The sequence below is a fragment of the Anas acuta genome, chromosome 2, assembly GCF_963932015.1.
Source record: "Anas acuta chromosome 2, bAnaAcu1.1, whole genome shotgun sequence".
Lineage (NCBI taxonomy): Eukaryota > Metazoa > Chordata > Aves > Anseriformes > Anatidae > Anas > Anas acuta.
The window spans coordinates 3,286,953-3,312,069 of record NC_088980.1 but is presented as its reverse complement, the minus strand read 5'-3'; the positions used below and the strand labels follow the sequence as shown (position 1 = coordinate 3,312,069).

General features: G+C 41.7%; 1 protein-coding gene across 27 annotated transcripts in view; it reads right to left on the bottom strand.

Annotated features, from left to right (window-relative positions):
• OBSCN (obscurin, cytoskeletal calmodulin and titin-interacting RhoGEF) overlaps positions 1 to 25,117 on the bottom strand; it is a 188,970-nt gene that overhangs the window by 63,683 nt on the left and 100,170 nt on the right. For 25 of the 27 annotated variants that reach the window (XM_068673255.1, XM_068673234.1, XM_068673235.1 and 22 more), the window contains 18 exons: positions 24,323 to 24,589; positions 22,894 to 23,166; positions 22,067 to 22,333; positions 20,942 to 21,208; positions 20,133 to 20,402; positions 19,360 to 19,626; positions 17,937 to 18,203; positions 16,843 to 17,109; positions 15,867 to 16,139; positions 12,718 to 12,984; positions 10,400 to 10,672; positions 8,950 to 9,222; positions 6,947 to 7,234; positions 5,215 to 5,487; positions 2,685 to 4,040; positions 1,803 to 2,081; positions 1,343 to 1,421; positions 834 to 952 (listed from right to left, as the gene is read on the bottom strand). In XM_068673255.1, the coding sequence (XP_068529356.1) occupies positions 834 to 952; positions 1,343 to 1,421; positions 1,803 to 2,081; positions 2,685 to 4,040; positions 5,215 to 5,487; positions 6,947 to 7,234; positions 8,950 to 9,222; positions 10,400 to 10,672; positions 12,718 to 12,984; positions 15,867 to 16,139; positions 16,843 to 17,109; positions 17,937 to 18,203; positions 19,360 to 19,626; positions 20,133 to 20,402; positions 20,942 to 21,208; positions 22,067 to 22,333; positions 22,894 to 23,166; positions 24,323 to 24,589 (5,625 nt within the window). The remainder of the gene's footprint in view (positions 1 to 833; positions 953 to 1,342; positions 1,422 to 1,802; positions 2,082 to 2,684; positions 4,041 to 5,214; positions 5,488 to 6,946; positions 7,235 to 8,949; positions 9,223 to 10,399; positions 10,673 to 12,717; positions 12,985 to 15,866; positions 16,140 to 16,842; positions 17,110 to 17,936; positions 18,204 to 19,359; positions 19,627 to 20,132; positions 20,403 to 20,941; positions 21,209 to 22,066; positions 22,334 to 22,893; positions 23,167 to 24,322; positions 24,590 to 25,117) is intronic. The other 2 variants (XM_068673243.1, XM_068673247.1) reach the window with 2 other exon arrangements.

Sequence of the window (25,117 nt, the reverse complement as noted above, 5' to 3'; positions counted from 1 at the left end):
GCCAGCCAAAGAATCCTCAACTGTGCCCTGGGATGTTGTTTTGAAAGTTTACCCAACTAGAACTGACAGCAAAATCATAAAATTCTATTGATTTATAAAAGTTCTTTTGTGTCTTTTCAGTTTCTGGCACTCCACATATTTGTTGCATATCCAAATGCCTTCCAGGTTGGAAAGGTAACGCTCATGCCTGACTTGCAATGTACATAAAGTGTAAAGTCCCTAGTGAAGTAAAATGTGGATCTAAATCACTCTGGCTTATATCACAGTTTCAGTATTGTCTCCAAAAACTGAAGCCAATAGAGTTTTAATCATTTTTACAGGCAACAATCAGAAAACAAACAAACAAACAAACAAACAAAACCAATAGAATCTCTACCTCTCCCTACCATAGGCAGGCAACATCAGAAGGATGTTTCTGCATTTTTTTAACCTGTAGTAGTGACTCCCTGACAGTAAGGCAAATCTAGTATTGTTTCATTTATTAAAGAGCAAAAAGGACACTCTCACTGTCTTTTTTTTCTTCCTTATTGTTCCTCTATAACTAATGTGCTCAGAGACAGCAGGACTCAGTTTTCAGAAGCGTATGGCTGTAATTATCCCTGTAGATATAGGAACAGAATGAGACACTTAATTTTCCTGAGTCTTCTGCAAAAGTCAATGCATCAGCATTGACTCGTCAGCACACACAGACATTCTTCTGGCTGTTTTGTGTAACCATGGAGCAAAATGCAGAGACTGGGGAAACAACTGCAGAGCACATCAGAAAACCTTGGCCAGCAGTTCACCCTGACAAGAAACCTGGAACAAAAGACAGTGTTGTGGGCTCCCCTCACCTTTCACCTTCAGGTGGAATTTAGCCAGTGGTGCTCCAGGTGCCACATGAATATCATGAAGTTCATCAAGGATCTGGGGCAATTGCTCCTCTTCAGTGGTAGATTCCTCCTGTTCTCGACTAAGAAGTGATTAGAATTAGAAAGAAGAAAGTCAGCAAGCCAGCGAAGAGATAGAAATCAGAATTGCCTATTTTAGATTAATTCAGTCAGTGTATTTTGTCATTATGACAACAGATTCAGCACCATATGGCATTTAAAGTAATGGGAAGATATTGTGAAGAAATATCCAGGCTAGCCTCGAGGCAGCCAGCGTAAGTTTCCACATGATAAATGTCCAGCTGTTGTAGTTATGTATGTAGTTATTGTTACATCTGAAAATTCAGCTGGTCGGTGTTCGTTTACGACATTAAACTGGCCATGCCAGACATAGCAAAAACAGACTTTGTATAAATACATGTGGCAATCTTACCATTCCAAAAGTCAGAAAGAGCTAGAGTTTGATATTTTACCTTGAAATGTATTCTTTGGCACTATAGTAAGAAGATGTCTCTGTTGCATCTGCTGCTGTCTCATAGTCAGTGCTGGTCACTGTTAAATGGAAAAGGAAATGTTTTATATACTCTGAGCTTTGAAAATTTTATTCTACTATAATCATAATTTTCCTATTAAAGTGAGTGACTGGCAGTTCCATTTCACTGCTGCTACTGCAGCAGGCTCCCCCTTGCCCCTGCATTATGGAAAATATCTCATTTATCAGAAAAGATTTGCTCAGAGCCTCACCTTGGTATTGACAAAACCCAACCAAACCAAAGAGGTTTGAGTGTGAAATATTTGTGGACAACGTGTATACATTTTTAATATGTAAACAGTGTTTTTTTTTGAAAAAAAAAATATATATATATATATATATATATCCACCTCTGAACATGACCCCTTCCCTCTGATTTTTCTAGTGTTTTTGGGACTTACAGTCCACTCGAAGCTCAGCCTTGGTTGAAGCAACTCCCATGTTGTTTTCAGCAAGGCAACGGTAAACGCCCATGTCAGTAGGGACCACAGCTGTGATGATCAGCTGATGGCACCCCTCCTGGTCCTCGTTGATCATGTAATGATCATTTTCTTCAATAGCTTTCCCATCCTTGAACCAGCGAACCGTGGGGAGAGGTTTGCCAACAACAATACAGTCGAAGCTGACAGGATATCCATCTTGTACCTCTTGGTTTTGGAGCTCAGTCAAGAACATGGGAGCTAAAGCCAGGGTAGTTTGGAAAAAAGGAAGAAAAAAGAGGTTGTGTTAAAATATGTATTTTAGGAGCACTGCTGCCCAGAGCCTGAAGACTTCTGGTTTAGGGTTTTAAATTGCGTAGTAGTTTCTTTTATCCTTGACAATACTCAAGGAAGAAACTCCCTGAAAAACACTGTGAAGATATTCCAACATATGCATTGTAATACCACAGCTGCAAACTGGAACATTGTCTTAGTTCGTTCTCTTTTCAAAATGTCTTTTCTTCCTCAGGACTGTTCTGGAAACTGTTTAGTTGATGTAAGAACAATAAACATACAGCACTTACGGCCATCTGATTACAGTAGGGGACGTTCCTACTGTGAAAAGCAGCTTTGTAAATAAGTGAATACTTTGCAGTCCCTTGCCTTCATCACTGATCTGCCCTCCCCTCCACATACAAGAAAGAACAAAAACTTAATCTTTTTTTCCAAAAGTGCAAAGTTTCCAGGAAAACATCTACACAAAATTAAAAACAAAAATTTTAGGAATTAATTCATGAGTGAGAACGTTCTGACACGTTCCAGCTGCCTTTTTCAAAGAATAAAAAAAACCTGTGCTTTACCTACCTGTATCAGAAGTCAGCAAAGGTGGTGGTGGTCTCATTACTGGTGGTGCAAACTTCCCAGGGGTGGGCGGTGTTGCTTTCCCAATACGCAATTCAATTTTCTTAGGGCCCTGTTCTAAAATGTCAATCTCCACGGGAATTCCCAGAGCACCGAACATCTCTCTGAAACGAGTGGCGGCAGTTTTTGCCTCGGACAAGATTTCAAACTTGATGTAAATGTATTGGTCATCCTCACGATATGTCTGATGGTCAACCACATCTATGTCCCCTTCATCCGCACTGACAAAGAGCTCTTCCTCCACATCAGATATCTCCGTTGAGATCTTGGCCCTGAAAAGTCTATGAAGTCTCCTTCCTGCTTTACGGAAAGCATCATCCAGCTCGCTGCCAGAGGAGCTCTCTGTTTCACTATCAGTGCTTTGTTTAATTTGCTTCTCCTTACGAAGCACTTGAGGTTCCTGAGTGCCAATCACCACCTTGGCACTATGTGAAACCTTCCCAAATTTATTAGATGCCTCACAGGTATATTTACCTGCATCTTTCCTGTCCAGGCCAGTGATGATCAAAGAGCAGGTCCCATCACTGTAATTATCTATGTGATAGTAGCGACCATCCGAAAGTTCTTCCCCATCTTTCAGCCAACGGACTTTCATGTCAGTTTTGCTGTGGGCCACGCACTCGAGGTGGAGAGTGCTTCCAGGCTCTCCACAGAAGTCTCTGAAGGTCTCAGTAAACACTGGACATTCTTGTTGCTTGATCTCTTTCCTGACTTTGTAGCCTTTGAAAGCAGCCTGGATCTTCACAGCAGCCTTGTTCATGGAAGGATCATCTAAATCTGCTATTTCTGGTTCAGCTGGCTTAGCAGCCGGGGCAGCCACAACAGTCTCCACACTGGATTTCTCCCACTGTTTCCATAATTTGCCTGTGGAGACGGACTGAACCTTGGTAGTAACACTGACACTTCTCTTTCCAGCTTTCTTGAGGTAGTTCACTAGTGAAGGAGTCCCAGCTCTGGACTCATCATCTGAGCTTGTGAAGGACAAATCTGCTTCTCCTGTCCTGGCCAGCTCATCACACGTGGAGTACTCCTCTGAGTAATAGTGAGACATCTCTGCTTCCTCCTTCTTCAGCTTCTGGAGCTTCTCGTCCTCTTCAGGCACCTCACTGATGGAATCCAAGGTGGGCTCCCGGCTCATCCGGCGTTTCTTGGCCAGAGCTTCCCACAGGAGGTGGAGGTCTCCTTCCTGTGCAGCCTCGGGGGGCAGCCTGGGCTGGACATGGCCATCCACCAGCTCTTCCTGTTGGCTTGCAGGGGGTGCTTCCCTGGCGATCTCTTTTAGCATTGTCACTGTAGGCACTGAGGAGAATTAAATTGATAAGATGTTAAAAGACAAAGTACGCTCTGAAAAGCACATGGAAACAATATTCTAAAGTCTGGACGTAAGAGGACCAGTGGCACTTAACTAAGCATTTTGTTGAGAAAAAAATATAAATTTAATACAACTGGACATGATCTTGGGCAACGTGTTCAGGGTGACCTTGCTTTGGGCAGGTTGTACTGCACACCAGATGTCCTTTTCAACATCATCTATCCTGCGATTCTATGCACGTGCCTAGGACAGGACCAGACAATAACTTTTTTTCTTCCTCACACATTTGAATAAAAAAAAAATCATGAGCTTTTAGAGTATATATTTTAGAATAAATTTATGAACTTTTAAAATGTTGCAGTTGATGAATATCTACTGTCAGTGGAGCCTGGAAAGCCATTCATGCTCACCCTGTTTTAAAGCTAGACAGGACTCCATGAACTGTCTTGAACAGATGTCCAGTGGCTGTAATGGAAGCTGAGACTCCCCGCACATGGAGGCACCTGCCAGTGGATACCTTGGGTTAGATTTGTCTAAGTCTGAAAGCTGTGACTCACCCTTGGGGACACACTGACTTGCCACAGCATGGTGCCCAATGACACTGGAGGTGCTCCAGGCTGTTTGGGACATCCTCATGTGGCTTGCAGATACAACACAACACCTATGAGTAATCTTGGTCCCTCCAAAGAAGGAGACAGAGACCAGGGACAGTATCCTAAAGCACCTCAATTGGACTAGATGCCTATGTGTGGTCGATTGAAGGTTAAGGTTGCAATTCAGCTTACTATGTGCTATGACCTAGTGCCATTTGGGATGGCCAGGACAGAGGCTGGCAGATATTATGCAGAACCTATGAATGAGCCCTTGCTTTTTGAGGTGGTAGCTGAAGGCCAGGCAGGATACCCTAAGGTATCTCAGAAAGCACCAGAAACCCAGGTAGAGGCAACTGTATCCCACCTTAAACATCAGAAAAATCTTTTGTGAGCAGATCAAAACTATTAGAAATTCAAGAATTTACTGATCTACACCAAAAAGGAAAATAACAATTCTTTGTAGATATTATACATAGCTTGAAAACAAATTCCAGTCCAACCCATGGAGATGTCCCTAGATGTCCCTAAACAGAACTGATTTAACAGCACCTGAATGCACACACCGTACCTTCAAGACACAAGCTGGCAACAGATTTGACTTCTGGAGAAACCATGCAGGTATATGTGTCCTGATCTTCAGGTTTAAATGCATGAATAATGAGTATCTGCTTTTTTCCATCAGAGATGATTTCATATCTCCCTCCAGCATGTATTTGTTCTTTTCCTTTCAGCCACGTCACACTTTCTTTGATATCACTTGATAATACGCACTCCAGGCGAGCCACGTCCCCTTCTGAGACTGATCCTCCCACCAAAGGATGGGTGACTGTAACTGTAGGTTCTGCAATTAAAAAAAAAAAAAAAAAAAGGTGAATTAACACAGAGAACATACCACAATCTGACTTTAAGGCACTCCAGATTTCACTCTTTGAAATGTCCATCCTTCATTTAATTGCTGTAGACAAGCAAAAGAAAAGGAAAAAATCACTGGCAGCATCCAAAGTTTACACTTCCAAAACTGTACAAGCTCTCCTAGGGGTTAAACTAACTCCACTTAAATATATACATGCAAAAGTCATTGCATTTTTTCCATTCCTGTGTTTATTTTCTGATCTTCATTTACCCATCACAACCAGTATTCAAGCAGTCCTACAGATCGTAGAAGATCTTAATGTTTAGAAGTGAAAAAACAAAGAAACAAGAAGAATAAAAAAGAAAATAAATAATGAAAAGATGCATTCATCCAAGTGCTGGAAGAGAAAAAAAATAAAATTATGCTAGTTTAGAAAGAGTTTAAAAAATCTCAAAAAGCATAAAGAATATCTCAAAAAAAAACAAACACAAAACTGTCTTCTTTACTTTGGCTTGCCAATGACATGCTGTTTGTACGTCACTGAAGCTCAAAATGAAGTCAAGAAAAATGCATCAAACATGCAGATGTTGACTTGGACCCGACGACTCAGCACACGGCTAAGATCCTGCAAGCAGCACACATCTGAGTGTGATCCACCCTTCTGCTTATTTCAACAGAGTGAGGGAACCACCGCCCAAAATACCTTGGACTTGTAGACAAAGTGAGCGTATGCAGAGTTATCAGGGTCCAGCTGACGCACTGGAAGTTTTGTTGCAAAACCATCATTGAGTATCTGAGCTTAAGAGCAAAAGAGGATTTTTTTTTTTATTACCATTATTCTCACTTTGAGGAATTTGCTGAGCACTCAGCTATCACAGTAAGAGTTGCAAGAAAAGAAAGATTGAGGCAGTGGCTCTGCCTTCCAAAAGCGGCACTTCCAAAGTTACACCAAAAGACAGCAAAGAAACTCTGTTCTCCAGCACTCCTTTGTGGTAGTTATTACAATAGAAATGCAAATAATGTAAAGAGAGAGGAAGATGGGTGAAGAAGACAACATTGCCCATCACAGCTTCAGTAGCAGGGTCTCGGTTGCCACAAACACATTCCAGCATGCCCCTCCTGATGCATTCCATCTGAACTCCACCAGAAAAGAAACTCATGGTCACCGGACAACACATGGATGCAGTGCAGGCCGCAAGGCAGCTTGATGCAGGTTGGAGAAATAAGGGTCGAGTACTAACAACACAGCAGGTTTTGCTTTGTGGCAGCCCAGAACAATTTTTTTTTCCAAGCTCTTTCTCCTATATTGTGTTGGCAGCAAAGCACCGAAAGGTGTTGCAGAGTGAACTCTTCCAGGAGATACCTGGGATGGGAGAAGCAGACATGCCATGCGAAACAGGCCTACAACAGCTTGCAGTCCTCCGTGGGGGCACCTCTCCTTTCTCACCTAGCTGCACCATTTGAGGGAAGTGCACCGGCTCGCTGGCCCCAACTTTGTTTAGAGCCGAGACGCGGAATCTGTAGGGTTCACCTGGGGTGAGATCGTCCACGATAAACTCCGTGTTTGGAATAATGCCCTTGCTGCATGACTGCCAGCCAATACCTGGGATTTTCCTCTCCACTTTGTAGCCTAGGATGTCGCAACCACCGTCGCTCAGCGGCTTGTACCAAGACAGAGTTACAGAGTGACTGTTCTTACTTAAAACTTCTGGTTCTTCGGGGGGATCAGGGTGGGCTGGAGGCACAACAGAGGTCCAGTGATGCATGATAAGAACAATGTTGCTTTATACTAAAACGATCTGAGAATTTTCTACAGGCAATGAAAAGGAAGCACAAGAAATTCACCGTTTGTCTCATGGTAAAGCTGAGGGGTGCATGCCCGTGACTGAGACATACCTGTGCACTGGCTTCTCCTGCACTATCTACACTGCTAACAACAAATTTATTTTCCAGCTGCCCTCTCAGACACTTAATGTCACATATTATTGTGATACTTTTCCTGCTGCTTTGTCCCACCCAATTCAAAATAAAGATGACCCTATACTATGTGTGTTATTTAGGAACTTGGCTGAATGCTTCAAGTACATTTGGGCCTCGATTTTCTTCATTCAGGTCTGTCCTTGATGACCATCAGGTTACCATTGGACTAGAGAGTAACTCAAGTAACTTCAATAGCAAATCACCTAATTTCTGCGTAATTACTGTTTGTCTCATAACATCAGGCAGTAACAAATAAATACATAATGGGAATACTGTGGCGTCCTACCAGGCTGCCTACTGACAGTCATACTCAGTACAATGGAAAATGTTCCTTATCTAATTTACTCTTTGTCTTAGAAGTTGGAAATAATTCTAGTTTTCAAGTTCATGGCATTTACCAAGTAAATGACCTGCCACCATGTACTAAAACAATAAATTAAAGGTAAAACAGCCAGTTCTTTAATTTTGAACATCACAGTCTTCCCACGTAGTACAGAGTTCTTTTCTGTATTTTCAGCCAAATTTCATCTACAAAAACCTGCCATCAGGAGTTCATGAGGATAGTATTTTACAATTCCTGAAGTGTAAATGCCCAAAATAACGTAAAACTGCTTTCAATGGAAGATATCAGGCATCTCTCAAGTCTCAGCAGTCATTAGAGAGACAGAGCAGATTACCTGAAATAATTCGAAGAAGGGATGGTCAGTCAGTGTCTCTTGAATGTCTCAAGTACAGTGTACAGCTCAAACACATTGCAGTTATCTCATAACCACCCCTGGGGCTGTGCTGGCATGACCATTGCTGGATGACTGACCTATCCTACTGCGGGAAGGAGCCAAGCCTTTGGGTGCTGGCATGGATATTGTCAAACCATTTGTTTAAAATACTCCTCAAGGGAATTTGGCAACTATTGTCTTCTCCACTTACAAAGTACTCCAAGAGCTTCTCACTCACGTGTCTCTGAAGTACGAGGTGCAAGTTTCATGGATTTCAGCCACACAAAGATCATAATATGCAACTCAATAACCTGGAATTCTGGTTGCCTTGCCCTTGAGTAGATTAGCAGACTTCATAGGGTTCTCTGCTGCCCTTGATAATTTTTCCACATGCACTCCAGTGCAGCTCCTTCCTGTGCCCACGGGTTTGCTGAAGGTGATGTTGAACTCTGAATAAATTCATTTCCATGTAATTGTGTTACACTTTACAAAGGACTGCAGTTAAAGAAAGCTGGTGAACATCACTATCATCACTAGCCTGGTCTAATTTTATTCTGATGGGCTGAATTATTTCTGGTCAAGGAACAAGTTGCCCTGAAGCATTTCCTTAGACAAAGAATGCTACCTTGGGACATGGAAGGCAAAGAGAAAAAAATCAGTACAAATATTAGAAAATTTGAGGTTGTAGCTCAATGCCAAAGTCTGTTTTCAAGTGCCACAGGGCTAGAATAACAGACACAACATATGGACTTACCTATAACAGATAACTTGGCTGATGCAATTATTTCCCTAGAAGCAAAGGTCACCTCTCCTGAATGATGTGGTTGAGCTTTTCTCAGAATCAGTTTGTATTTGTTTCCATCTGCTTGTACCTCCCAGTCCTCATCTGATTGGATCTCCATGTCATTAATATACCAGGTAACTTCATTAATTGGCACAGCTTCACTTAGAACACAGCTAAATGTAGCTTTCTCCCCTGGAGAGACTTCCACATCAGTGAGAGGCTGCAAGATCTTCAGGCGCCATCCTATGGATGAAAATTAAACCCTTAGTTATAGTAACAAAACCAGGTAAGAGATGCTATGAATATTTGTGTTGAATCCCTGGACAGTCAGGTCCCAGAGACCAAGGAGATCATTAAAAGGGATGTTATGTATATCACTAGAACAGATTATATCACTGGGGTCTGAAACTTTCCAAAACTTTCAGGAGTAAAAATCAACTAAGCAATGTATTTCTTTTTCAAGTAGCAGAAAAATACAATGGAGTTACTTAAGGAAACTTGCAGGGCTTTTGACTATCTGAATTCACAAATCTGAAATGGCTGCTTTTGTCTGTTCTCCTTACTGAACGATTTGTGAATGCTGCCATGAAAATGTGGAGAAGTGCATTCCTTGCCCGTAGGATTCTATATTTCTATGACATCCGTATTTGCAAGGCATGACTCACCATTTGAATTACGCTGTGAACATACCTCAATTCCCTACAAAGTACAGCAGGAATCTAGGACAAATGAATTTATTGAATTCACAGATTTGCCTACAGTTACCCAAGGTGATTCATGCTCCCGATGTCTCGATGCAAGTGGAGAACGCATAAGCCAGCAGTGCAGAGACAATTGGCTTTGTTAAGAGTTGTAAAGAAATCATGTGGTTCTTCACAACTAGCTTGAATGAATGGATTGAGTAACCACAGCCTGATAAGACTACACCTGGCACCTTACATGACATTTTGTACTCTTCCAGAGCATCTTACCAGTGATAGGACATGTGGCTAGAAAAAACCATGCTAAGGATGGCTGTTCTTGTAGTTAGAAAGGGATTCTGATCAGTTTAATAGCATAAAATACTAGGATACTGTATTGTTGCTGATAATATTGTTGCTGATGTAACTCATCTCTAAAGCTCTGATTTAAATACAAACACAGCTCAACTCAGCAGAAAAATGACAGTTGTAAGACAGCAAGACAGTCATTTGCTGTTAACTGCCAGCTGATGCTGCTTATACCTATGTCATGGCATACAGAACAAGGAAAAAAAAAAGACATTTTAAAAATATCATCCATCTATTGTGTGGGAAGAAAAGTCAGATAAAAAGTAAGCAACTTATACCTTTCCTCTGTGCCCTTCATAATATGTTCATGGTTAATTTGCACTGTCCAACTAGAAGTTTAAGCCTCCCCATGCAACACTTGCTTTGGTTACCTTTCACCGTCAGGAAGGCTGAGGTCACGGCATCACTGCACATGAAAGTCACCCTGCAGCTGTCCTGGAGAGTCAGGTTCTTGAGCAGCAGCAGATGCCTGCGCCCATTTTCAAAGTAAACCATCTCAGTGTTTTCCGTAGTTTTGGCAGGCTCATCATCAATCAGCCAGTTGTAATCGCAGCACTCGGGCTTGGAAAGGTAGCATTCAAACAGGGCTTCTCCTCCTTCCACTGCTTCCACATTCTCCAGGCCCTGGACAATGCTGTTCTTGGCTAGCAAGGAAGGAAACCAAAGGGTATTAGTGGGCTGCCATGCACAGCTGAACATCAACAAGCCTTGGAGCACTGGATGACTCCCACTCCTGAAAAGCTGATGGAAAGCATGGGGATGTGATGAAGTGCTTGAAGGCTTAGCTGTTATTTTCAACCAGGCTGTAACATAAAACTATATTTAAAAACATTTTAACAAGTGAGATGGTTTAAAAATAATGATGAACTCCTAGGACTGCTAGCATTTTATTTAAGCTTCCTCCAGAAGCCCGACTTCTGTTATTGCAAATAAAGAAAAAATGTTGGTGTCCTTCTGTCTCACAACAGGCACCGTTCCCCCAGATCTCAAAGGCAGTATGACAATCTCCAGAGCTGGGGAGATGTGAACCAACTGGCAGCTCATGATGCAGCCTTTCTGCCATGCAAAGCAAACACAAGAGAATATTACAGCTGGCAAAGCTGTGGTGACTGTCATCGGAGTTAACAACATGTTTCGCAAGTCTGCTTCTAGGAAGCATGCAAAGAATTAAAATCTATATTAACAGTATTTTGAAGAGCAAATTTGTGAATTATTATAAAGGCTCTATGATAATGTATTAGCTTTATTTTCTCATGCATGTGGGGTTAATTGTGCACTCAGAAACATGCCTATACCTACACACCCCATTTGCCTGCACAGTCGCTGCATGCATCGGTTGGTATTTGCACATAAGCAGCCAGCCTGATGCAAAATTAAGCATGGGCTGGTGCTTGCAAATATAATTTCTGTTAGACCAACTACATGGACAAATTACATGCACAGCAGTGGGAACCCACAGTTAGGTATATACAGTTTACACAGATACCATACAATGGTCATATTGTCATATCAATTATGATCCATAATATAAACCAATGGCCTGAGACATTCCTGGTTAGGATCTCTATAGCTATTACCTAGAATTGATCTAAACAAAGTAAAAAATAATGACAAATTATTTACTCAAAAAAAAAATAATAATGAATAACTGAAGCAGTTCTGTATTTTATGTTATTTTTACTTATGGAGGACAGTGAGGGTTTTGTAAATCCTTAGAGAAAGTATGATTTTGTTAGAATAGAGCCAAGCTGTTTCTGTGTGTATTTTTGGAGCACTACTTTTTATAACTATGAAAAGCAGATAATTGTAGATCCTACCTCTACCTCCTCTGGGATGTTTTTAGATTATATTCATTAATATCTTTTTAAATCCCTAAAATGCAAAGTGCTTATCAATGTAGAAAATACTACAGTTAATAATATGCTGCTGTTCTATACTCACAGCTCTGATTAGACAAAAAGGCATAATTTTGCCTAACAAAACATGATAATTCAGAAATCAAATCAGAACCCCTGTCCTTGCTGATTGAACTAATTCACCCAGTGACTGAAAATAAGAATTCCATATGCAAACAGCAGAAAAAAATTAAAAGACATCAACAGAAAATCAGAAACCTATTATTAGCCTTTTTATTTGCTGATTCTCAGGGAAAATTTCCCTTACAAATGCTGATTACAAGTGAGGAGGTATTTCCCAACCAATTGGTATTTGAAGCAGGTAAAATACCGTGATAGCTTAGCCATAAAAAGAAATTTCACACCTTCTTTTAGCTACTAGTTTTAGAGCATACTGTGTGTAAAAATCACTCTGTAACAGCAGAAGGTATTCTTATTATTGCTTTGGGACAACATTGGGCCTGGGAGTCCACAAGAACTCAGCAGGACACATCCCATTGCACTGATGTTTCAGCCAGATCTAGTTCCTTGTTGAAGAGGTGTGATGTGTAAGTGGTGTAATGAGTGAGCGTTAATTAAAACTAAGCTCCAGTGAAATGCTGCAGCTTCATATTCAATTCCCATTAACTTCCAACTACTTTTATTTTAACTACTTTTAACTTTTCATTATCAGCAATGGAGTGAACACCAAAGAGAGGGTTCTAATGTGTCACTTATTGCGAGATGCTGCCATGATTTTTCCACCTTTTATTGGGAAGCCATGATAGTCTTCCTCTTTGGCTGGAAGACCTCACCTTGAACATCAAGTGCAGCCATCACTTTAGTGCCTTCAGCTTCACAAGAATAGATGCCACTGTCTTCTGGTACCGTAGATTTAATTATTAGCATGCTTACATTCCAGTCCTGATCGATAATCACTCGCTGCCCATCTGCATGTATTTCCTGATCATTTTTCTTCCATATGGCGTGCACTGGCCTAGAGTACTGGCATATGAACTCTGCTGTGCCATCTTCATCAACAGTTATATCCTGCATGGGACTGACCACTTCAATGGTTGGATCTGTCAACCAACACGTCAGGAAGGACATGCATTAGTGCATCCTCATGGAAACAGCAACTTAGAGACTTTCGTCAAGCACAAAGCCCATGGGAAGCAAGCGGAGTGAAGGTGCAAGCAGGAAGCTGGCTGGGCACACTGGGCATTAGCAGTTTAGTCTGTGTTTGTATCAGCATCAAGCAGGACCAAAGCAAAACTGGCACATTAGAATAAAACTATCACATTGGAGCATGGGACACCAGCAATTAAGGCTTGCACTTTAATAGCTCTGAATATGAACCTCTGTACAGAATATCTGCTGGGAGTCCCTCCAGGCTTAGTTTTCTTCCCAGCATGGTAGAGACACCATCTAGACTAGGAAGCAGGGAGCATGAACTACTTCTGCTTCCCAGAACATGCCAGGAGTGCAGGTGTGAGACAGGAGAGCTGTGGATGGGATGCTGAGAGTGGTTCCCTGGGATGTGCAACCTCACAGCCACAAGAAAATGCCATGGGAGGCTCCTTCTGTATGAGCAGACAGCAACCACTCATTGAAAAAAAGTCCAGTGCTCAAATGTAGATATTCATTCCTGTCCTGTGCCAGTTCACAAACTGGCTAGACTAAACTACACTGGATCTCTGCCTGGAATGCTCCTCTAAAACTGGTGCATTGTGTGGAGGACTTGGGATGTTACTGACAGACCTTGGGAAGCAAAGACAATTTTATTAATGTCTCTTAGAAACTTGTTGCAAGTCTTGGTACTGTTCTCTAAGTCTCCCTCTACCACTCTGTGTGTCTGTCTGTGTGTGTATGGAGAGGAAGATCAATGGCAGATCCTGGAGATGTTTTGCTACACCAGGACTGAAGAAGCAAGAAGGTATCTTTGCAACCAGGGGAGTACACTGCTATCCCATCTCATAAGATGCAGACGTGCTCCTTGCAGCAAATGTCACCTGTGGTCTTGAAGAAGGAAGGTGTCCTGGTTCCACTGCCCCATCACACTGTCCCACTGCTGGGATAAGATCTTGGTGGTCCTATTTGCCTTTGCAGAGCAGCAGGAAGCTCCTTGGGCCTTAGGAGCCAAAGAGTTGCACTGGGGTCTGTAATTCTCACTCTGCCCAAGGGGATCAGAAGGCTGCAGATCTTTCAAACTTGTCCCGTTTTCCACATTCCCCTATATGAAGATGTCGTCATGTTGGGCAGTTGAATGAATGCAGTTCTAGGGCAGTGATACCATGAAGGTCGAAGAACCTGCCCTAAGATCTCACTTATTATAAAATATCTCCAGTTACAAGCATGCCTTACCTGATGAGAATGGGGCATGTGGAACTGAGAGAAAAAACAACTTGTTACTTGATGAAGAACAAACCATGGATAGCCAGATAGACTGAAATATGCCTAATTTAAAGAAAGATCTATTTCTAAGTCTCTGGCCAAAATAAAATGCAGGAAAGTGGCTTTTAGTACAAGCACAGTTGGAATTTTACTAGTTTTTACTTTCCTATTAAATCAAATGTTCCTGAGCACAGTGCAATTGGGGTGTATTTTAAATACTTCTCTCATCCTAATCCAATGATAGCCATAGACTATTGTGATTCATGTTCACATCTTGCCTTAATGGAAGCACAAAATATCCACACAGGTGTGTAGTAGCATGAGCTGTGGGGTTGGATGAGATGATCTCCAGAGGTCCCAATATCAACAATTCTGTGATTCTGTGAAATTAAAAGTTTTCAGGATCTGTTTATCTGGCTGAGTAGAATACCTCATGATGCATTTATTTCTAGTTTATGCTTTATGCCCAGTGGAGTTCTTTGCCTAGAGAGCCTGGAACCAAATTCTGTGTCAGGAAACATGAAACTCAACAGTCATACACACGGGCATGGGGTTTGTGGATTTTACGCATCATTTAGATGCTAGATGACTCCGATATTAGTAAAAATTAATTGGTATTTTATCTCTGCATAGAGTCACATTTTCTGAATGTACAAGGGACACATTAGATAGAGGAGAAATCAATCGCTGATTCAATTTCATATTGTGGTTCATTCTTGTTATGGTGAATAGTTTGGGGGTAGATTTTAATATACAATGCTTATCCCTTCATATCAATATATCATATATATTTATATATATAAATCCCTTTTCCAAACAATGAATAAGTGTTACTTTTTTTTTCTGACAAATAACAAATTTTCCCAATGGCTACAAAGGGGCTGGATGGGAAGCAGCTTGCTTTACCATGAAGTCTGGAGCTCAGTGTTATTTGCAGTTTGTGGCTACCCTTACCAAATGAGAAAAATATTCTTTCAACAGACAAGGTTTTGGTAGTACAGTGATGACCATTAGTATTCTGGCAATCAAGAAATGAGGCTCTCTCTTCGTCTCTGGGTTACTGCAATGCCATATACCATTTGGTTTCCAGAATGAGCTCTGAAGCCATTGGCATATAAGCACAAGGTCTTGTCTCAGGAATATGCTGAGCTCAGTACCAGTAACCCAGCTGTGGAGCAGCACAGTGATCAAGTCTGGGAATTTCCAGCCACACAATTTTTTTGTGGTATTATAAAAAAAAGGTTGAAGAGAGATAAAAAATCAGGCACAGTGGTGAAAACACAGTTTCTTCTCATATGTATGTTCAGCTCAATTGAGAAGTCCAGTGAAAGCAGTAGCCCTGCCACCCTTCTTCACATGAACCATTCAAAAAGTTGAAAAAGTTGATGTGCTCATTCCTACAAGACTTCTGGAGTGAGTGTGGGTGACTTGCAGAAGTGAAGAGCTGCAGGATTATCAAGCCACAGAAGAATTGTGGACAGATTTAGTAAGGGTAGCCAGGAAGGCAGAAGCACTAGTGCACTGAGCAATTCCAGAGATGGCCATCTTTGTCTATCTAACAACGAAATACCTTTGACTAATAATTTAGCGGAAGATATAAGAGACCCAGCTCTGAAGGTGACAGTGCCTGAGTCGTGGCACGCCACATCATTTAGGGTTAAAGTGTGGATTATCCCATCCTGCTCAGAGATTTCAGTCACAAAGTTGTTGTGAAGGGGAGATCCGTCGAGCCACCACTGTACATTCTTCACGCCCGGGTGTGAGAGCTCGCAGGTGAACGTGGCCGACTCACCCACAAAGACGTCTGTGTTCTTTAAACCAGAAACTATGACTGCTTCTTCTTCTGTATAACAGAGCAAGAGAAGGTGCCAAAGGAAAACACAAGCATAAACATACACGAGTTCCTTCCTGCAGAATTAACCTAAACAACAGTGCAAGTTGTCCAGGAGAAATGAACTTGTAATGCAGTTCCAGGAAAAAAAAAAAAGGGCTTAAATTTCTTTAAGGGACTGAGAAACCACCTTCAATCCTTGACCCACTTGCAAGGCAGTGTGTGTGTCTGCAAAAACCGTATCACTGAAAGGACACCATTCCATTACCAGTTCCTGGCTGTCCTGTGTGTTGTAGCCATCCGCACCGACATTTGTATGCAGTGCAAGGTGGACAGGTAGCTTAAAAGTTAAACAGGATATTTATGTTCAGTATAGTAAAAAAGTCATACAAGTATCAACAATGATAGAAGCCATAATGGATAATAATGTGAATTTCAGTATTTTTCATAACAGTTACTCCAAGCAAATGTTTTTAAGCAGTACCACCGCCTCCACTGGTGCACAGTACAGTCACTACCTCGAACTACGTTATTTTATACACATTAGTCCAACCCCAGCCTGAATGTAAATGTTTATGTCTTCACTGAAATCAGGGAAGAAATGAATGGAGTTTCAACTGTTCGCATCTGTGACAAGTTTGGGCAGTTACTGCCAAAGATTTTTGTAAGAAATTCAGGCAGCAAAAAAGAGCGTTCCCATCAAGTTTCATCTTACCTTGCACGTACACAGAACCTGTGGTGATCTCGTATCCAGTGCTGCAGGTATAATCCCCGCAGTCATCAGGCTCCACACCGTGGATGATCAGCTCGGCAATGCTGCCTTTCAGCTTCATCTCATACTTGTCGCTGGGCTGAATGACAACCCCTCCTTTTCTCCACTCAACGGGGGCGCCTGGCTTGGAGATCTCACAGTGCAAGACAGCTGTTCCCCCTTCTTCAGACTCCACATTTTTCAGTTCTTCATTAAACAGCACGGGTAGTACTACAGTGGAGAAGCATCCACAACAGTAACATGGGTCAGGGGTGAGTGACTTGCATGCTCCTTTCTCCAGCTTGACAGCTGGGAATGTCAAGTCCAGAGCAGGACGTTCGAGTTGTGCCTTAGCAGACACTCATGAGGCTGCTGGTGTGAAGATGACCACTGCTGCCCCATAAAGGATTGGCAGAGGTCACGGGCTGTATAAGGCACTTCATGTGTGCATAACCATAATTTTCAGTGTAAATAATTAGAGGTACAAAATTACCAGTGACAGCAATTTGGACGTTGAATCACTGAAACCACGCACTGAGCGAAATGCTGGTTATAGGGGCTAAGCTCAGGACCTAGAAGCATGATCTTGTTGTCTAAATTAAAATACACAGCATTCAGTATAAAATTAATAAAACTATAAAATCCAGTAGCACAGCCACTAGAAAAGGACAAAGAGCCACAGATCTTGGGCTGCTCGGGCACAGCTAAATACAAATGGCTTCATTTAAAAAGGGCCTGGTTTACATATAGTGAAATACTCCTGTCTTTTATTGCCAGAACTATCAGCAGGCAAGTTTTTTTCTCTTGTATGTACATTAACAGCAGCTGCAGTTTTGCTCTCAACTTCAACAGTAAGATCAAAATTGCAACTGAGAATTGGGTTTAGAAGACACTATATTCATCTTTAAAGAGCAGACTGAGGATCAAACCCCTTCCTATAGTTGAAATTCATAGATAACAGAGTGCTAACAGCAATTCAGTGACTAAACTTAAATTTGAACCCTATGGAGGGCAACCACAGCTGTAAATTCTCTGCCGTCAAGCAAGGCTTCTCCTACCTTTGACTTGCAATGACGCAGTGGTCTGTTGATCCCCCGAGTCGCACGTGTAATCCCCAGCATCCTGAGCCTCAGCATCGTAGATGAAGAGCTCAGCACGTGTCCCCTCTTGCCGGATCTCATACTTGTCATTTGAGTGCAGCACGGTATTTCCTTTCCTCCACTCCACGGGTGCATTGGGCTTCGTCAGCTCACAGTGCAGCACAGCTGTGCGCCCTTCCTCCACCTCCTCATTTTTCAGCCAGTGTTTGAAAAGCACGGGTAGGGCTTGAAAGGGAGAACGGTGCAAAGGGAACAAACAGGCAAAATGAAAATATAAAATATAAAATATAAAATATAAAATATAAAATATAAAATATAAAATATAAAATATAAAATATAAAATATAAAATATAAAATATAAAATATAAAATATAAAATATAAAATATAAAATATAAAATATAAAATATAAAATATAAAATATAAAATATAAAATATAAAATATAAAATAAGAATGTTTTGTTTTTAAGGTATGGGTAAGAACTGGAATGGTAACACCATTCATGAATTTCATGTACAATTCTGTCTGTGTTTACCTGAAGAGGGTTGTCTAGTTCTAAATCAGACAGAGGAGGTGGAGGAGGAGGAAGAGGAGATAACCAGTAGGAAAAAAATCAGTTCTACAGGAGTTGCATTTCTTTCCCCATATTCTAAAGTTTATTTTCTCTCTTTTTTTTTTTTCTGCAAAAAAAATTCCCGCCTAACTTCAATATTCATTTTTGAAGCCCCCAAAATGACCACCCCTTCATTGTGAAAGGTTGCTTGTTTTTTATCCTAGTCTTCCTAATAAAATATAAATATATATATACAAATTTCTTTTGATGCAGCTTGTACTTGTTGCCCCTCATCTGTTTGCTGGGTATCCCAAGAAAAGTCTGTCTCTCTCTTCTCTATAGACCCCCATTAGGTAGTTGCATACAGCAATGAGGTCCCTCTTTTCTCTTTTCTTTTCTCCAAACTGAACAAAATCATCTGTCCCTGCCTTTCCTTATACTTAGAATTATTAAGCTTGGAAAAGACCTTCAGGATCATCTGGTCAAACCATCACCCAGTACCAATATCACCCCACTAAATCATGTCCCTAAGCACCACGTCCAACCTTTCCTTGAATACCCCCAGGGACAGTGACTCCACCACCTCCCTGGGCAACCTGTCCCAATGCCTGACTGCTCTTTCTGAGCAGAAATGTCTCCTCATTTCCAACCTGAACCTCCCCTGGCACAACTTGAGGTCATTCCCTCTAGTCCTACTTCAAGTTCTCCAGTCCTTCTGCTGCACTTGCTCCAGTACCTCAATGTCTTTCTTGTACTGGTGAGCTCCAAGAAAGAGAATGTACTCCTCCAGCTGTGGTCTCGCAACTGCTGAGCAAAGAGAAAATCATACCTTTAACTTCTAGCTTGGCTGTGGTCTTCCCATCAGCTGTGTGGCAGCTGTATTCTCCCGAGTCCTCACGGTTCAAATCGTGAATGACCAGCGTGTGCACGTTCCCCTCCCGCTTGATGCTGCACTTCTGGCTGGAGTGGATCACAGATGTGCCTTTCTTCCACTCCACGGGGATGTCAGGCTTGGACACCTCGCAGCACAGTTGAGCCGTGCTGCCCTCCTGCAGCTCCAAATTGTGCAGGGCCTTTACAAAGGTGACTGGAGCAACTGTGGGGAAGACGGTACAGACACTGCTGCAAATGGGGAATCCGGCACTGCCCCAGATCAGAACTGAGTGCCCAGAGTTGTACTTTGAACATGATAAAAGGGCAACAAACAAGATAAGTATTGACAGCCAACCTTTCAAAATCATTCTATAGAATTTAATGAAAGGTTTATCAGAGCAAGTTTCTGAAAACATCCTGAGTGGGAAATTAATTCAGAGAATATTCTTGACGTTCTTCAGCATTGATTATGACATATCTTAGATGCTTGTTTCAGGATAAGTTGGGTGGTCCTCAGAGGATGTCTGCTTTGCTCTACAGACTGTGAAAAGGTCTAAAATAACTAGCTCAGATGTGCATGTCTAAATCTTCAATGCCTAAATTATTTTAACTGAATCTTCCAAGATTTCCAGAGACCCTTGCTCCCACATACACACCACCAGAAACTAAGGCAATATCAGCCGTGCTTACCAGTAGCTCCTAAACCCTTCTTCCTAGGAAGCTGCTCACCTTTGACAGTTAGCTGTGCTCCTGAGGTATGCTGCCCAACTTTGAAACTGATAGGCCCGCAGTCTTCTAGTGTCACCTTTCTCAGGATCAAAGTGTGACGTGTCCCTTGGACTCTGATCTCATTCATTTCGTTGGATTGCAAGGGAACATCTCCCAGGAACCACTGAGCATCCTGGGTTGTTTCTCGCGACAGCCTGCATTCAAACACTGCATCTTCTCCTTCATATGAAGTGACGTCCTTCAGCATCTCCACTATGGTTGCTGCTGGTTCTTTATGAAAAGGTCAACAGAGTTTGATATCTATTTTCAAGTGAAGCCTCCTATTTTCCTAGGTTAAACATTTTGTTATGCTCATTCTTGACAGCACTCTGTTATTTGAAAGAACTAATGGCCACAAGGCACTAGACACTACATGTATGGGCATACATAGTGTGATACGTTACTCTTACATATGCATTATATATGCATTTATGTGTGCATATGTATTATGTACATAAATGTGATAATCTAAAAAGTATGCACGTTATACTATATTGTGTATATAAATCACAGACACATTTATATGCAATATATGTATTGTGAAAACATTGTCAACAGATTTTAGTAGGTGATGTTAACATTAAACCATTGACTAAAGACCCATTTCTGATTCCCCTGAAATAACTGCTGCAGTTCTGATGCCTTTGAAATCACCCTTGTCTTTGAAATCCCTCTGGTCACAGGGCAATGTCTAACTGTCAAATTACTTAATCATGTGCCACTGCCATAGCAACGATCTCCATACTACATTTTCCCATGTCCAGCCCTACCTTTCACGTGCACAACTGCGGTGGTTTGCTGGTCCCCTGTATCGCACATGTATTCCCCAGCATCAGCTTCCCTCAAGTTGCGAATTGTTAGCTCAGCCACAGACCCAGACTGGCGCATCTTGTACTTGTCACTTGGTCGCAGCACTGTCCCAGCCTTCTTCCACTGCACAGTGGCATTTGGTTTTGAGATTTCACAACTCAAAGTGACGGTGCCACCTTCTTCAGCTTGCTGGTTCTGGAGCGGTTGCGTGAAGATTACTGGTAAAGCTAAACCAAGAGAAATCAGAGGAAAAGCTTGCTTCATTGATGACTTTGTCTTACATTTAGTGAAACTGTAGGACCTTTCCAAATTTGATAAAACTCAAAGACTTTAAAAACCAAACAAGGAATGCACATGCTGAAAACCTCTGGAAATATGTTCACTTTACATGGGAGTGGTCACAGATACGGACTCTTGAGCATCTAAGTGCATGTAACTCCAAATGGGTACACCAAAGCCACAACTCAAAATCCTATGCTTGATATCTAAGTTCCTGGGCGTTTACAAGGGTGCACAGAAAAATAACATTCCACAATGCTTCTCATTTGGAAGCTGGACCCAGAAAAGGAATTAAAGTTTGATGTCTCTGCATTGAAATGTAACAGTGATGGGTCAAGACAGAGTTTTGGTAGGTTGATTTACAATCTGCCATGTGTAGAACTTCCGTTTCACAAATCTAGTTGTCTAGAAGAACCTTGGTGGCTCCACAGATAATGCTGAAATGGGATTTATAAGGGAAGGAGTTGGGGTTATAGGAATTATAGTGCATTCATAGGAACTGGGTGGCAGATGTATATAGAAGAGAAAGATAAGGAGGTGCTTGCAGGGGACATAGGAGAGGATGGTGTCATGCTAATTTTAGCTCCTGCCTTGATTTTCTGAGTGACAACAAAGAAGGTCTTGGGTCTAGACTTGTGGAAACAGTTACTAAGCTTGGAACTACCAGACTTAACTTCTGAAAGCAAAAGGACTCAGCTGCTTTACGTCAGAAAAGCAGATCTGAAGTCAATGACAGCACTGCCTTCTCACAAGCACTCAACCAAGAAAGTGGAAAAAACTTCTTGTCTTAAAACAAAACAACCTACCTTTAACAGTTAAAGTGGCCGTCGTTTGCTCGTTTCCATTATCACACGTGTATTTGCCTGAGTCTTCTGGTTTTAAGTGATAAATCTTTAAAGTATGGATTGTTCCCTCTTGCCTGATTTCATATTTGGAGCTTGGGGAAATCACCTGGGCACCTTTCTTCCACTGCACTGCAACATTAGGCTGGGAGACCTCACAGTGGAAGGTGGCAGTTTCTTCTTCCTGCAATTCTGTGCTCTGTAATTTCTCCTTAAAGACTGGAGGTGGCACTGAAATTACAAATGCAGTAAAGGAACTTACAGTTTTATTTATTTTGTTTCTCTACAGTTGTAAACCTACAGCTGAACAGTAAAGTATTAAAATATACTTTAAATTCTGTATAATATTCTGGGACATTAAAACAAGTGAATGGATTTCTGATGAAACCCAGTCAGAAATATTTTGTGAAGTTACTGGAAGCACTGATCACAATCTTCAGAGATGCTTTGGTCAGTTCAGATGGGATGGGGACTTTGATCAGACCAACAGTTTCAAATAGGAAAGGAGAAAAATGTTTGGCTGAGAATTTACTGAAAACAGTGTTTAGAGAAAGAAACACAGTCAGCTTCAGGACCATGAAACTGGTGGTTTCTCCACTTTGGATCCATAGTGGTTGCACCACAGAAGAGCACATTAGTGCATCATGTGCACTCTGAAGCCCAAGCACCCTATTAACATAAGCTAACAAGAAGTGAATAGTGGCCTTAAATTTCCTATTAACATACACAAAAACAAAACGTCACCTGTTCTCACCAATCTTGTTTCTTCAGCACATCACAGGGTGCCTTACCTTTTACTGTGAGCTCTGCTGTACACACATGTGGTCCCACTCGGAAAGCGATAGTGCCAATGTCCTGCTCTGTCACCTTCCTTAATGTCAGCCTGTGGATCTTTCCCTTTTCCACCGAGATCTCATTCATTTCATTATTTTGCAGAGCAACATCCTGTAGCTTCCATTCAACATCCCTTGCATTCTCATGAGAAACCTGGCACTGAAAGGTGACATCATCCCCTTCGAATACCACCATGTCCTTCAGGCCACTCACAATGGTCACGTCAGGCTCTGCAAACAGCCCAGTTAGTAGTCAACACAGGAAAAACATGGATCAAATCACAGAATCAGAGAATAATACGGGCTGGAGGGGACATCTGGCACTCATCTGGTCCAATCAGAGCCAGCTCACAGCAGATTGCTCAGAGCCTTGTCCAGCTGACCTCTAAATACCTCCAAGGACAAAGATATCACAGACTTTTAAAGTACCTTTCAAATTCTGCTGTTTGACTGCTTTCAGTGTATGTGGCAATATCTCTCAGTTAGTGGCTTTATTGCTTGCTCTGTCTCAGAGATGCACTGCCTATTGATTTTTGTAATTATGTTTGATACTGTAATTGGTTGGATTAGACTTGAATGCCAGATTCCAAAATCAGTATGCAAATTTATTACATTTGCACTTAGATATCTTCACAGAATAGCATTAAAAAGTGATCCCTCTGCTGTCTTTCTGTCTTTTTGCAAACAGAAATACCGTGCTGGTGCTCCAAACTGGCTGGATATCTGGATGGCATGGTGCTCTCAGAATGGCTTACTGAGTTAGTGGGAGCACAGGACATTTGTGCTTTGGTTTGCTTGAGTCCTGCTTCTAGAACAGTTTGACAACCGTAGATAAGTGCAAAGATCACACACACAGCTGGCAATACCTTGCTTGTGCCCTGAACCTGATGGAGAATACTGAAAGAGAAGCAGCGCAGTCTCCATCTGAGCAAACACAGCACAGATCTATACAACTGAGGTCACTCTGCATGAAAAATGGTGCAGCTGGGCATAGCAGGCAGAGTATCTATAATATGGATGAGCCTGTAGGGTGGTTGTTCCAGACTAGTGGTCCAACTTGAATGCAAGCTCTATCTGCAATGACATTAAGGCCAGATGCAGCTGCCATGTGACTAGAAGCTAAGGATGGATGAACCATCTGTTCACTCACATGCACACGATGTCAACAAAATATTTCAAGCCCTGAATCAAAAATTTCAGCTGCCTTATCTTCTCCTGCCCACCAAGTGAATCTTTGCTTCTGTACATTCTTACACCATAAGATTTTATATTGCTTCATGGTGCCCTTCCTGCACTCTGTGTGCATTTATCACAATAGCATCAACTATGTTGTAAAATCTTAGCATCTTAAAGTGAAAATCCCCTTGCCCCAGGAAATGTCTCTTGCCTTTCACAGTCAGTTTTGCAGAGGTTGTCTCGTCTCCAGCCTTGCAGGAATATTCGCCAGCATCACTGGGCTCCAAGTGGTGAACACGCAGCTCACGGACGGTGCCGTGCTGCCACATTTCATACTTGGAACTCGAGTGAAGCAGGACTCCATCTTTCCTCCACTCCACTTCTGCTTTGCTTATGGAAATCTCACAGCGCAGCTTGGCTGTTCCTCCCACTTCCACTTCTTCATTCTTCAGCTGCTGCCTCAGCTGGGGCTTGATGGCTGCAAAGTGCAAAAGACAATTAACACATGAACATTGTCTTCAATGTACAAATGAATGCTCAGGTCTGGACAACTCAGCACAAGTCACCCAGGGTCTGAAGCTGCAGAACAAATTTGCATTATGTGGTTATATGATTATTATAACATTTATTTATTTATTATTTTTTTTTTAATTCTGCATATCCAGAGAAGGAGAGGCTCAGAAAATTGCATATAAAGCAAGCACGGGACTCACAGCGGAGGCAGGAGCTGCTTCCTGGGTCAGATCCAGCCCACAGGATATAGCTTGAAACGTTGTGGCTTAGATCAAAGCCACAAGTTCCACCTAACAGTCAGAGACAACCACAAACACTTCACAGATGACAATTAATCACAGACATTACTCCTGGTTTGTTTAAACACAGTGTTCTCAGGATCTTCATGGAAGGACATTACAAAAATTGAAAGCAGTAGATGTTTTAAAATGCTTTTAGTAAATGTCCTACAATTAGATATTGATCCAAGTGAACAAGCAATAAATGCTAAGTG